Source organism: Sceloporus undulatus, chromosome 7 (genome assembly GCF_019175285.1).
Source record: "Sceloporus undulatus isolate JIND9_A2432 ecotype Alabama chromosome 7, SceUnd_v1.1, whole genome shotgun sequence".
Classification (NCBI taxonomy): Eukaryota; Metazoa; Chordata; class Lepidosauria; order Squamata; family Phrynosomatidae; genus Sceloporus; species Sceloporus undulatus.
Genome location: NC_056528.1, coordinates 26483017 through 26496669, shown reverse-complemented (window position 1 = coordinate 26496669; position 13653 = coordinate 26483017). Strand labels below are relative to the sequence as shown.

The following is a 13653-nucleotide window of genomic DNA, read 5'->3' as shown; positions in this document are numbered from 1 at the left end:
ATAATAATAATAATAATAATAATAATAATAATAATAATAATAATAATAATAATTTTATTGCCTCTCCTCAAGACTTGAGGTGGGATAAAGCATGTTAAAAACAAAACCTTTTTTTTTCTTGTATGATTAATCTGTAAAGTGATAAATTAGGAGTAACAGAAGAAAATGAAGTTTCGGTTCATAAAGATGGTATTGATTTTTATTTAAGGATTTAAGTTAATTAATTACAAGAGTTAGTAGGTTATTAGAAAATGGTTCAAATAAACAACACTGAAGTTTAGGAAGAACAAGAAAAAATTAATAATATGTATTTGTCATTTAAATAATAAGTTTTATGTCAATTTTTTGGTTATATTTCTTTTTTTTTCCTTTTTGTTTTTTCTTCTTTCTCTTTTCTTTTATTTAGTAGAATGCGTACTTAATTTCTTTGTAGGTGTTTATATGATTTTTGTGTTGTCTGTATTTCTTTTTTGACTTATATGTTGAATACATATTGAATTAAAAAACAACAACTAGCCCCCCGCCCCCCAGAACCAAAACCCAGTTTTTAAAAATGGGTTTTAAAGAAATGAGGATTAGCTTCAATGAAGGTGGGGAACCTTTCGCACTCCAGGCGCCTTGTATTCTTGCTCCCATCATCCCCCAACCATCCTGGTAAGGGAAGATGGGGATTGTAGTCCAAAACATCCAAAAGATTATCTGATCTGCTAGACCCCCTTTTCTAATCTCTTGTCTACCTTTCGTTTGACTCGTGGTTAGGTTTGGTGCGGCAGCTTTCACGTCTATTCCGGTTTGCAAGTCCCCAGCGCCGTCAAATGCCTTCAGAAACGCAACAGCGCTACCAGCAGTTCCAACGCCAGCCTGTCTTAGAAGAAACGCGCCGCGGCCTCGGTTTTACAGGATCGAGATCCTTTCTCGCCAAGATGGATGCCCGGAACGACCGACTCTACTTACAGACTTCTACAGCAGTATTCGTTTTTCTAAGTTAGGATGACAATTATTTTTCGCCTCCCAGTTCTTGGACTTTCCCAGAGGAAGCACATGCACACCATGAATGTATTGGGTTTATTTGTTCTCTGTCTACGATTGTAAAAAAAGAAAGAGAAAGCCTCCTGTTATCACCCATCACAGGGGTCTTTCCCTCGCCAACCACCACATTGTCCACTTTTTTTGGCCTTCGGCAAGATGTGGGATAACAAACCTTAGCCAAAAAGGAAGATGGCAAACAGGGCAGGATGTTGATGCCAGGATCTCTCTAGCTCTATTTTCCATTTGGCTTGTCTTAAAAAATAAGTTGATCCAGATTGTATAGCCTGAAAGATGTAAAGGAAGCAAAACAGTGCAAGGGATCTTGTAGCACCTTTGAGATCAACGGAGAAGTTAGGACTTGATCAGACCAGCCTGCTCTCCCAGTTTAAGAATGGAAGCATACCAATTTGGCACCATTTCTTATCACACTTTCCTCCACGATAGCACTTTGGCGATCCATTGTTTGCACGATCTGTTTTCTGCACTGCCAAACGCCACTTTCCAAGTGGAAGTCACATCATATATGACCGCCTGAGAAGCAGAACTGCCGCAGATGGGACTTATCGCACAAAGGCAGTAATGGAATAGCAGGCGAAATCGAGAGCCTATTAATGGGTTTTGCCTGTCAATGAAAAGGGCCACTATAGCAACAGATGGAACTCAAGGCAGTGGAACGGAGACGGCGTCGTGTGATAAATACTGGCCAAAGATGCTTTTGTCCTATCCAAATCCTGCTTTTTAGCCTCTTTGAGTCCTTCGTCTCAAACCTGCTACAAGATCCCTTTGGCTACTGATCTATGTCTTTGGATTTTGTCTCCTTTGTCTCAACTCTTTAGGAGAAAGAGACCTAAAAAGGTTGGGGAAGAGAAACCCTGTATCCCAATGAGGACTTGGCAAATATTGAAGATTAACTGTTGCACGGGAAGAGAAATGGGGATGGGTGGGTGGGATGGATGGAGATGCTAAACTTTTGAATAGGGGCACATTGCACTGAGCAGCTTGGTTGCCTGGTCTCACTGTTAATGAATATATCTCATATCTTGGCATAATGATGAAATGAAGGACTTCCTATCTCTTTCTCTGGTATCCCATGTAGACAGATACTTCATATTCAGGCTGCGATCCTATAGGGACAGCCATGGGAATAAGGCCCACAGAGTACAGCCAAGCTTCCTTCTATGTCTAGGTCAGTGGTTCCCAATCTTTGGTCACCCAGATGTTTTGGACTACAACTCCCAGAGGCCAACGTCAGGATTTCCGTGGGTTGAGTTCCCGAACATCTGGAGGATCTACTTTGAGGACCACTGATCTAGATTCTAAAACTTGCGACAGATCACACTATCCTTCCTATCTGTTCTTCTTCCTTCTGTCTTTTCTTCCACCATGAGGGATAGAAACTCGGCTTTGCAATGAAAGCTGCCATTTGCAAAAGTGGCATCATGAGACATCACTGTGATAACGGTGCTCCATCCTCATAGTTATGTTGACGATGCAGAGTTGTGATGTTAGAGTCATTTGACCTGGAAAGCTGAGCCATTTGGGAGGTTGAACTTGATGGCCCTTGAGGTCTCTTCCAACTCTATGATTCTATGAAAGGTGGGGTTCGGTATCATGTTTTGCCTTTTTATGAGATACACACGTAGTTTCTGAATCATGTTTTGCCTTTCTGTGGGATGCACACATTGCCAAGCTTTAATCCAGGACTCCAAAACGGATCACAATGTCGCCACCTCTCCCGCCACCTTCCATTTTACTTTGGCTTCTATGACAGCAATACAAGAAGAAACCAGCAAGGCTTTAGAACGGGAAGCTTGGAAACATCAGTGTTTGGGACTGTACCTCCCAGAATTCCCTGGCACGCATGGTCAGTGGATTCTGGGAGCTGCAGTCCATTAAAAAAGAAGCTAACGTTCCCATGCTCTGATTCGTTCTCAAAACAGCATACTGTCGACTGCTTGTAGAGATGTTTAAAAAATGTTTTGGTATGTTTTGATGTCTCACCACACAACCAGCTTCTGGCCTTAACAATAAACTGTAGACTTCTGCATAACCCACTAAACATAGGTCTGTGTGTCTGAAGACTGGGGATGCCATGGCATAAACAACTAGCCCAATTAAAGTTATATATATCTTTAAACTACAAGATCATATGCACAGCCTCAATGTATTTACACGTACATCCTTTCATGTGGTTAAAGTGAAAATTTGGTAAAATGCGATGTTTAGTCCAAAAGGCAGATATTTGGGGATCAGGGGTGTCATCCCATCTTAAGGTGTCACTTGGTTAGATCCACACTCCCCTATTGATGCCCCTGAGAGAGTGTGTGTTAAATGAGACATATAAGATTTCCTTGAGCATTTTTCAATTGCTTTTTCAGGTGACTGGCCTAGTCTAGTGTCCCTGGTCAAGATGTCTGCCCTTGAGCGATAGGGAAGGATTCAGGGAAGATTGGACATCCTTTTGAGATGCAGTACCATAGCGGTGTCACTTGAAAAGAGATAAGGAGATTGTCTGGAGAGAAGGACACAGAGGTCCCTAGGGACATTTAACCCCTGGGAAACATTGGATGGACGACCATAGCCATCCTTTCTCGACTTTTCGTGGGTGTTTTGGCAAGGATGCGGTTTCCATCACTCTTGTATGGTAGCTCTCCGCTCCTGAAGCTTTCGTTCCAGTTCTTCCGACATCCCTGCAAAGAAAAAAGGGACATATATATATATATATATATATATATATATATATATATATATATATATATCATTTATTTATAGACCGCCTTTCTGCTTCATTAGGACTCCAGGTGGCTCACAAAAGAATAAGCTAAGAACAGTACAATTTTAATATTCTTTCCGTTCCTATATCGGGGTCTCAGTGAGACGCTGGCATGAGTTAGGTCTCCAAATGTTGGGAACTAGGTACAGTTGTAATGGGGATCAGGGGGCAAAATGGGGACATTGCCTCCCCAAATAAGAATCCTACCCCATAATAATAATCATTTGATTTAATTTCTTTATTTCCAGGATTTATATCCTGTCTTTTTCTACAATGGGATTCAAGGCTGGTTACAATATTTCAGTCTCCAAACTGCACCCTTGTAGAGGGTGAAAAAGAGCCAGTGTGGCGTAGTGGTCTGAGTGTTGGACTATGACTCCAGAGACCTGGCTTCGATTCCCAGCTCAGACAAGAAACCCACTGGGTGAATTTGGGCATGTCACACTTTCTCAGCTTTGGGGGAAGGCCACAGCAAACCTCCTCTGAACAAATCTTGCCAAGAAAACCCCATGATAGGTTCCCCTTAAGGTCACTGTAAGTCAGAAATGATTTGAAGGCACCCAACAACAACAACAGAGGGTGAAATACTGAAAGTAATTCATAATTAGACAGGGACGTCAATAGGGGTGTGCAGGAATGTGGACCAGACTGGGTGACAAGTAAAAAAGGGTGCCATTTGCTATGCTGATGGGAAGGGTTGCTTTCTGGATATGGCAGGTCAGAACCAACTCTATGGCCCTGTGATTCTGTCATTCTCCAACCCAAGCTATAATAATGACTTTCACCTTTCTGGGATCTTTGTAATACATGATTGTATCTTCCTGCATGGCAGAATAGGGTTCGATTAGATATCTCTTGGGGTCTCTTCCAACTCTAGGATTCTATGATTCCATTCTATGATTCTATATGTAACCAGAGATTCCTGTGCAGTACATATGCAAGTTTCCCCACCACATGCAAGCACTGACTTACCAATGGAAAAGCCTCTGGGTAAAGACATTATGAGACGGGAAGAAGTCCGTTCCGTCGTCTTCGGCACACTGGGGCCACCGCGCAGCAAGCCAGGAGCTGGAAAGGTGAGACTACCTTTAGACCAGTGGTTCCCAAACTTTGCTCTTAGAGGTGTTTTGGGTTTTGCCTCCCAGAAGCCCTCGCCCGCTTTGCCAATGGCCAGGGATGCTGGGAGCTGGAGTGCAAAACATTTGGAAGACCAGGAACCTTTGTTTTTGAGTCTGGATGGGCTGCCCCATCATTTACCTCCCCTACAACCCCCCTGAATCCTATACTGTACATTTTTTCATTTTGATCGCACTCTGATGTTGCTTGGCCACACATATTCTAGCTTTCATGTTGGAGAGCATGCAAGAGGAGGCAATCTTTCCTTCTGCATGTCCTCCAACATTTCACAGATGAAAGTTGGAATATCTATATGTTCAAGTATCATAACTGTGGTCAAGGTGGCAAAAGGTATTAATGAGGAAAAAAACACAAGCTAGGCAAGGCTGCAGCAGTTTGCTTTTGACTGAGTCTACAGGGAAGAGTAAGACTGTTCTCTTATCTCCTCTCGCTCTTGCTCAGTTATCTGCATTCAAACTACTTTTGCCCTTTGAAACTCAGTTTGCAGCAAGTGAAGAAATGCTGGGGGCAAAGGAGGAGAGTGGGAGGAGGAAAGAGAAACTGGGATATTTTACAAGTAGTGGGATGGCAGAGGATTAGTCTCTGTCAAAATGGGACAGTTGAACGGTATGCAACAAGGGCTCAACTCTAAAAAGGTTTGCAATAATCCATCAGATTTGCTTACCTCCTGGAGAATTGATTTGTTTCATCTCAGCCACATCTTGGAAACCGAAAGGGAAAAAGTAAATATTTTGTTTAAAAAATTAAAACTGACCTTTTAAAAATTGCTTTGCAATAACTAAGGTTGAACTAAGAGATATTTGGTTATCAGGCAGCAGCCACTGCTGTTGATAGAGATTTGTTCCCCTATCGACTGGGATGTGGCAGACTGATGTTTCCATCCTTGCCTTCCTGCAAATAGTCTCTGGCACAAGGAGGAATTGCAACAAGGATTCTGTTTCTGCATGTTGTAAGACAAATTGCTTATGGGAAAGGCTGGAAACATCACTCAGCTGCTTCCCTATTGATGGGAGAACAGATCCCTGTCAATTGGGGCAGCTGCTGCCCAGTAAAAGGAAATTGGAGACATCAAGCCAGGAGATACCACTTAGTTACCTAACTAACAGCCTCGACAAACCAGTCATAAAGGCCGCCATTGGGGCGGGGTTGAGGCATGGCGCCCACACAACACACGCCCCATGCTGGCATGATGCCATGCACCCCACCACATGGTGGGCAGCGTCACAGTGCTCCTGTGGTGCTGCGTGAAGATGACGCAGCGCCAAAAAACCTGGCATCGGTGGCTATTGTGCCCTTTCTGTGACACAAAAAGGAGCCACCTTTTGTGGCTCTCTTTTGCGCCGTGGAAAGGCCAGATTGGGGCTGTGGCATGTAGTTGGCGCGGCCTCGATCTGGTGGTGAAAGGGGCAGTCTATTCAGCCCCTAAGTTCCTACATAGCTCCGTCACTGATAGAGAATTCCAAGGTGTTTGGGAATATCTGGAATTCTGGTAGAGAATTTTCAAGTCGTTCTATCTAAGCTGTGTAAACACATATGCAAATACTCCATTACAATACTTACGTTCATCATTGACATAGGTCTGATCTGGTGGGTCTTCTTCCAAATATACACTCTCGGGTGGTGGGACGGACACTGGGCGAGGGGACTGAATGGGCAAAACCGGAGGAGGGAGAGGGGGAAATGGCCGAGATCGAGGCGACGGGGAAGGCTTTTGTCCCCCGGGGGCACCTGAGATGCAAACAGAATCAAATCACAGCAGAGGATTAATAAAAACAAGTCCCAGTGTGGTGTTGTGGTTTGCATGTTGGGCTAGGAGCCTGGGAGACCAGGGTTCGAATCTCTGCTTAGTTATGGAAACCCACTGGGTGACTTTGGGCAAGTCACACTCTCTCAGCCTCAGAGGATGGCAAGGGCAATCCCCCAACGAATCTGGCCAAGATAGGTCCACCACAAGTCAGAAATGGCTTGAAGGTACACAATAACAAAGTCCCATGTGCGACTCAAGACTCGTAAAGCACCAGGATTAAATTATTTGCTGGCTTTGTTCCCAAAGGATGCAACAAATGGTTTTCACTATTTTCTTCCTGCTGTAACAAAAGTCTTTGAAAACAGATGTTTTCAAATTGTATTTGCCCTTCAGGACTTATATTTTATGCAGCTTTGCCTGCTGTTATGTTTTGTAAGTTAAGGGATTTTATTTTATATCTTTATTTCATTTATTATATGCAATCTTTCTCCTTGATTAGAACTTGAGGTGGCTCCCAAAAGAGTAAGCTAAAGATGGTACAATGTTAATAGTCTTTCCAGTCCTATATCAGGGTCTCAGTGAGATGTCAGCATGAATTAAGTCTCCAAATGAATTTCAGAGGGATGTGACGTACCTTTGGGGTGATGTGGGGGCAGAAGGGGCACTCGGGCAGGAACTGAGGTGCTCTCTCCACTTTCTTTATCCATCTCCATGATCTCTGGAAAACATGCAAGGTGGAAATGAAGCATAGATTTCAGAGGAAGGAACTGGCCAAACTACTTCTGAGGATTCCTTAAGAAAAACCTATGAAACTTATGAGGTTGCGACTTGAAGGCACATAGACGCAGAGTTGGAAGAGGATTTTCCATCATGTTTAATGGAAACCATGCCCTCTGAGGAGCGACTTATTGAGCTGGGTATGTTTAGCCAGGTGAAAAGAAGGTTAAGAGGTGACATGATAGCCATATTTCAATATTTGAAAGGGTGCCATACTGAAGATGGAGCAAGGTTGTTTTCTGCTGCTCCAGAGACTAGGACACAGAGCAATGGACACAAACTCCAGGAAAAGAGATTCCACCTAAACACTGGGCCTTGGGACGTGCCTGGTGTCACCTCTTCTAATGGCGTCATCTAGTATGGTTGTATTCCTTGCACACCCCTAGTGACACCAGTGCTCTGATCCCAAAGAAAATTCTCCAAATTGAAAAGAGACCAATATACCCCACGTCATAGTGTAGGTTGAGACCTAACCAACTTCATAATGTAGGATAAGACCTACCTAACATCATAGTGTAGGTTGAGACTTACCCAATGTCATAGTATAGGTTAAGACCTACCCAACATCATAGACTAGGCTGAGCCCTACCCAACATCATAGAATCGGTTGAGCCCTACCCAATGTCATAGTGTAGATTTAGACCTAACCAACGTCATAGTGTAGGTTGAGACCTACCCAACATCAGAGCATAGGTTGAGACTAAATCCAACGTCACAGCATAGATTGAGGCCTACCCAACATTCTCCATAGCGTAGATTGAGACCTACCCAACATCATACTGTAGGTTGAGACCTACCCAATGTCATACTGTATGTTGAGACCTATCCAATGTCATAGTATAGATTGAGACCTACCCAACTTCATAGCATAGGTTGAGCCCAATTCAACATCATAGCATAGGTTGAGACCTACCCAACTCCATAGTGTAGGTTGAGGCCAATCAAACGTCATACCATAGGGTGAGACCTACCCAACATCATACTGTAGTTTGAGACCTACCCAACATTATAGCATATGTTGAGACCTACCCAACGTCATAGCGTAGCTCTCATCCAGGGACAATGGCACAAGGACTCTATTGGTGTTGGTGACGAAAAACTCCACCACCTCCTGAAGTGAGGAGCAGCGGTACTTGTGGGCCGAGAGGGGAAAGAAAAGAGTGAAGTGTTCAACTATAAGTTCAGCTGAATATAAGTCTTCTAAGTTTTTTGCATTATGCTGCGTACATGAGTTCAAAACCTTTTAGTTTCCTCATAAATCCACCATGTAGGGTAAAATGTCCCACCAAAGATTCTGAAGGTTAATATTCAACGGACACCTGGATTATATCTACTGGGAATAATGGGACCAGACAGAGACCAAATTTACACATTTCCGCATAAATGGGATAGAAATTTCATCAGAATTTTTTAAAAAATAAGACCATGAGAGTGAGAAAAAGGAACCGTTTGATTTATACAGATCTCTGTGCTGAAAAGTCTAGTTTTGATTTCTTGTGTATCCAAACAAGTTTGGGGATTGCAACTCAGCCTACAACTCCCATTTTCCCCAGCCTGTTTGGGACTGTAGCTTAGCCTACAGGTCCCATCATCCCCAACCAGCATGTTGTATGCTCTACCGGTGAACTAACCAAGATGGCCTCCCAATCACCAACCGTTAGCAAGTAGCCATTTTACCGGTTCTTCGACATCGATGACGTATTCCCCACAATCCACGTTGATCTTGTAGTGTTTGATGGCTGCAGTCCTACAAAAGAGAAGAAATCGAGGTTGTCAGAATTGTTCTTTTGGAGCAAATGGCTTCTGCTTGTTACTTGCAGGTGTTTCCAGTTTCCATCAAAGCCAACAGCTATTGGGGAAACTACAGCGTGGTGTCAGTCCTCCTAAACTCACCCGTTCACCTTCTGCCGGGTGGTCACAGCGATGCTTTTGCCGTCTCCTCCCGGACGTAGCAACATATTGCCGCAACTTTCATTCTTCTCCAAAAGCACCTCCGCCTCCGTTCTGGACACTCTGAAGAAACATCTAAGGCAGAGGGAAAAAATGGAAACACCAAAGCTATAGTCTGGCACAGCCATCCAGGGTTCCCAAACTTTGGTCCTCCAGGTGTTTTGGACTTCAGCTTTCAGAAGCCCCAACCAGCTTGGCCGATAGTCAAGAATTCTGGGAACTACAGTCCAAAACAGTGGTTCTCAACCTTCCTAATACAGTTCCTCATGTCGTGGTGACTCACAACCATAAAATCATTTTCATCTTGGTTCCTAAGACCATTGGAAATATGTGTTTTCCAATGGTCTTGGGCAACCCCTGTGAAAGGGTCCTTCAACCCCCAAAGTGATTGCAACCCACAGGTTGAGAACCACTGGTCCAAAGCATCTGGAGAACCCAAGTTTGGGAATCACTGAAATGGTCCATAGAACAGGATTTGCAGTACACAATGCACCATAGACATACACCACAATGTATTTCTTTCAAGCCAGCTGTCATCCGTCCTATATTTGGGCATTTAATTTTTCCTACTTAGATGGAATAGCTGACGTTTATCCCTGCCAAAATCCATTTTGTTAGGTTTCTTTTTTAGCAACGATAAACATTGGGTTCTTGCAACCCACTCACTCCGGAAGTTCCTTCTCTTTCTGGGGGTCAGATTGCTCCAGGTTGGACCTCCGTTGCTTTTCCTTCTCAAGCGCTTCAGCCAACATATAGAGGTGTCCGGGAAGCAGCATCAAACTGGGAGGGACTTTCATCTGGTGAAAGGAGAAAATGCACAGGTTAGAGCAAGAAGTATGGGCATGCTGAAGATCTTTCAAATAGGTCTGAATGCTTTCCTCCCGCCCTCTCTGTAATTCATAGCCAAAGTGCAATCATAGTGGAATAAGTGGGTCATGTGGAAGGGTCCTGAGTTGGTCCAGTCTCAGTTTTTCTTTGGGGATGCGGTGGTCAGGCTCATTTCTGGTCCTTTATTTTATCTTCTTTGCTGCAAAATGGTGGAAGGGCACCACAGGGCCATTTAAAAAATGGTGAGTGAGTTGAAAAAGAGCAGCAACTCACCTCCACCACGGTGAGGATAAAACCTTTCCACATCTCCCGTGATTCCAGGCTTTCCATCTGAAAAAGGAACACACACAGCCAGCCCAGAATACGTTTGCAAGGCCCAGTTTGCAGTCTTAGGGGTCATTCCCACTTGCAGTTTAAACTGATTCCGGATTTGCCTTTGTGAATTACAGAGTTGGGAGGGATCCCCAAAGGCCATCCAGCGCAACCTCCTCCTGCCATGCAGGAATACACAGTCAAAGCACTCACGACAGATGACCATCCAGCCTCTGTTTAAAAGCCTCCAAAGAAGGAGACTCCATCACTCTTGAACAGCTCTTAAAATCAAGAAGTTCTTCCCAATTTTTAGTTGGACTCTCTTTTCTTGTCGCTTGACTCCACTGTTCCCTGTCTTAGTCTCTGGAGCAGCAGAAAACAAGCTTGCTCCCTCCTCAATGTGACTTAAACAGGGCTATCATATCCCCTCTTAACCGTCTCTTCTCCAGCTAAACATACCCAGCTCCCTAAGTCTCTCCTCACAGGGCTTTATGGTTTCCAGATCCTCCTAATGTTGAAGTGGAATCTCTTTTCCTGGAGTTTGAATCCATTGATCCATGTCCTATTCACTGGAGCAGCAGAAAACAAGCTTGCTCCATCCTCAATAGGACATGCTTTCAAATATTTAAGCAGGGCTCTCATGTCACCCCTTAACCTTATCTTCTCCAGGTTAAACATACTCAGATCCCTAAAATGCTCCTCAAAGGGCTTTGTGGTTTCCAGCCCTTCTTCCATTTTGGTCACCCTCCTCTGGACACTTTCCAATTTGTCCACTTCTTCCTTTTTGAATTGTGCTGCCCAGAACTGGACACAATATTCCAGGTGAGGTCTGACCAAAGCCGAATAGAGTGGGACTCTTCTCCTCCTCGATCTAGACACTACTGACGCAGCCTAGAATTGTGTTGGCTGTTTGAGCTGCTGCAACACACTGTTGGCTCAAAAAAGAAAGAGATAGGAAGCGGTGATAGAAGGAGAGCTGGGCGTCAGAAAAAGAGAAAGAAAAAGGGGTGTCATATGGAGACAGAAATAAGTGATGTTGGAAAGAAAGAGGAAAGGGGTCAGAAAGAACGAAAGAAAAGTGGGCGTTTGAGAAAAAGAGAGAGAAAGTGGCAAGGAAAAAGGGATGACAGGGAAAAAGAGGAAGAGAGAGGATTGAGAAAAGGTATTTCTCCCCACCTATTCTTTCATTCTTTGTGAATACCTAGGTCTCTTATTATACACCTGGCAAAATATATAATGTAGATATCTATACCTATTTCGATCCATGCTTTAATTGTTTTGCTCAGGGAGAGATCTGTCTGAGATCTATTCAACCCACGTTGGTACCGCTATTGTACTTTTGCAGAATAGCGTCGGTCTCATCCACCTCAAGATCGACAGATAGCTGCGTCGGACCTGGGTTTTGTTTGCAAAACAGTGGAAAGCAAACACAGGCCCAAGCAAAGCAGAATTGACTAAAATTCAGGAACAATTGCCTTGAGTTAAACTGACCTTTTCCAACTATTTGCTTTGCAAAGTGCACAAGGTATTGCTAGAAACCATTGGCGTCTCTTTGTCAAGGCTCAAATCAGAACAGACGGAAGGGAGTGCTTTGCTGCCAGAACTTAGGAAAGTAACTTTTAGCGGACTACGACACCCATTATCCCTTAGATGCTGGGAGGCGGAGTCCAGAAATATCACTTTGCTGAGCGCCTTCTCTTGCAGAAGGCACAATTTGCCAGTGGAACTCACTGGGTGCACCTACACTGTCAAAATAATGCAGTTTGGCACCACTTTCGGTGCTGCGCTCAATCCTGTGGGATCTGGGATTTGTAGTTTTACAATGTCTTACTCTGATAGAGTGCCAGTGACTCGCCATGCTACAAATCCCAGGATCCTAGACTTGGAAAGGATCCCCGAAGAGTCATGCAATCCAACGCTATCCTGCCATGCTCTCCTTTTGACAGATGGCCATCCAACCCCTGTTTAAAAACTTCCAAAGAAGGAGACGCCACCAACTTCTGGAACGCAAGTGGAAATCCCAAGTCTTTGGGAACTAGAGCCTCAGGCATCTCCGAAGACTTTTTTAGAGGGATGTTTACCTTCAATTTCACTTCTTGACTTCTCAGTTTCAGATTCAACCTGGCCTCCTCCGTGGACCAGCCAGCGGCCGTCCTCGCAGGGTTGTCGTCGGCGAGGGAGAGGAAGTCGCCCAGCTCAATTTTCTCAACGTACTGAGGAAGTGAAAAAGAGGGGATCAGTTCCCAAGCTCCTAGTCCTCAAGACTGAATTGCATTTCATGATCATCATTTAACCATTCATTATAATACAATGGTTGATGTGTACCTTCAAATCGTTTCCAAAATATGGCGACCCTAAGGCCAAGCTATTGTGAGGTTTTCTTGGCAAGATTTGTTCAGAATGGGTTTGCCATTGCCTTCCCCTGAGGCTGAGAGAGTGTGGCTTCTTCCACAATGGTCACCCATTGGGTTTCCAGGCTGAACAGGGATTCGAACCCTGCTCTCTGGAGTCGTAGTGCTATGCTCAAACCATTACACCACTCTGGAGCTAATATATTATATCCATATATTGTATTAAGAGCCAGCATGGTGCAGTGGTTTGAGGGTTGGACTAGGACACTAGGGTCCAAAACACACTGCAGAAATAATCCAGTTTGAGACTGCTTTAACTGCCCTGGCTCAGGGCTAGGGAATGCTGGGAATTGTAGTTGATTATGGCCCTACAGCTCTCTGGAGAGAAGGCTAAATGTCTCACAAAACTACCATTCCCAGAATCCCAAGTGGTCTCAAAACTGGATTACTTATGCCCTGTGTTTTGGGTTTGGATCCCTGCTTGGCCATAGATATCTTTGGGCAAGTTGCTCTATGATTCTATGATTCTATGGTTTCTACGACTCTGGAGACCAGGGTTCAAATCCCCATTGGGCCATGAAACCCATTGGGTGACCTTGGGAAAGTCACACTCTCTCAGCCTCAAAGGATGGTGAACGGCAAACCTCCTCTGGACCAAACCTTGCCAAGAAAAGCCCAGGATAGTTCTGCTTTAAGGAAAGGGCTCGAAGGCAACAAAACGACAACAGCAACACAAGGTTGCAGCGTAC

At 44.2% G+C, this 13653-nt stretch overlaps 2 protein-coding genes across 2 annotated transcripts in view; one reads left to right on the top strand and one right to left on the bottom strand.

Annotated features, from left to right (window-relative positions):
* Positions 1-870, top strand: part of FSD1 (fibronectin type III and SPRY domain containing 1) — a 10398-nt gene extending 9528 nt beyond the window's left edge. Inside the window, exon 13 of the mRNA XM_042479611.1 lies at positions 760-870. Within this exon, the coding sequence (XP_042335545.1) occupies positions 760-870 (111 nt within the window). The remainder of the gene's footprint in view (positions 1-759) is intronic.
* Positions 871-1051: 181 nt separating this feature from the next.
* The window catches only part of STAP2 (signal transducing adaptor family member 2), a 22610-nt gene continuing 10008 nt past the window's right edge, over positions 1052-13653 (bottom strand). The window contains exons 2-12 of the mRNA XM_042478864.1: positions 12635-12766; positions 10515-10571; positions 10080-10210; positions 9357-9488; positions 9141-9210; positions 8493-8595; positions 7321-7404; positions 6500-6667; positions 5604-5639; positions 4775-4870; positions 1052-3719 (exon numbers count right to left, since the gene is read on the bottom strand). Coding sequence (XP_042334798.1) covers positions 3661-3719; positions 4775-4870; positions 5604-5639; positions 6500-6667; positions 7321-7404; positions 8493-8595; positions 9141-9210; positions 9357-9488; positions 10080-10210; positions 10515-10571; positions 12635-12766 — 1068 coding nt within the window. The 3' untranslated portion in view covers positions 1052-3660. The remainder of the gene's footprint in view (positions 3720-4774; positions 4871-5603; positions 5640-6499; positions 6668-7320; positions 7405-8492; positions 8596-9140; positions 9211-9356; positions 9489-10079; positions 10211-10514; positions 10572-12634; positions 12767-13653) is intronic.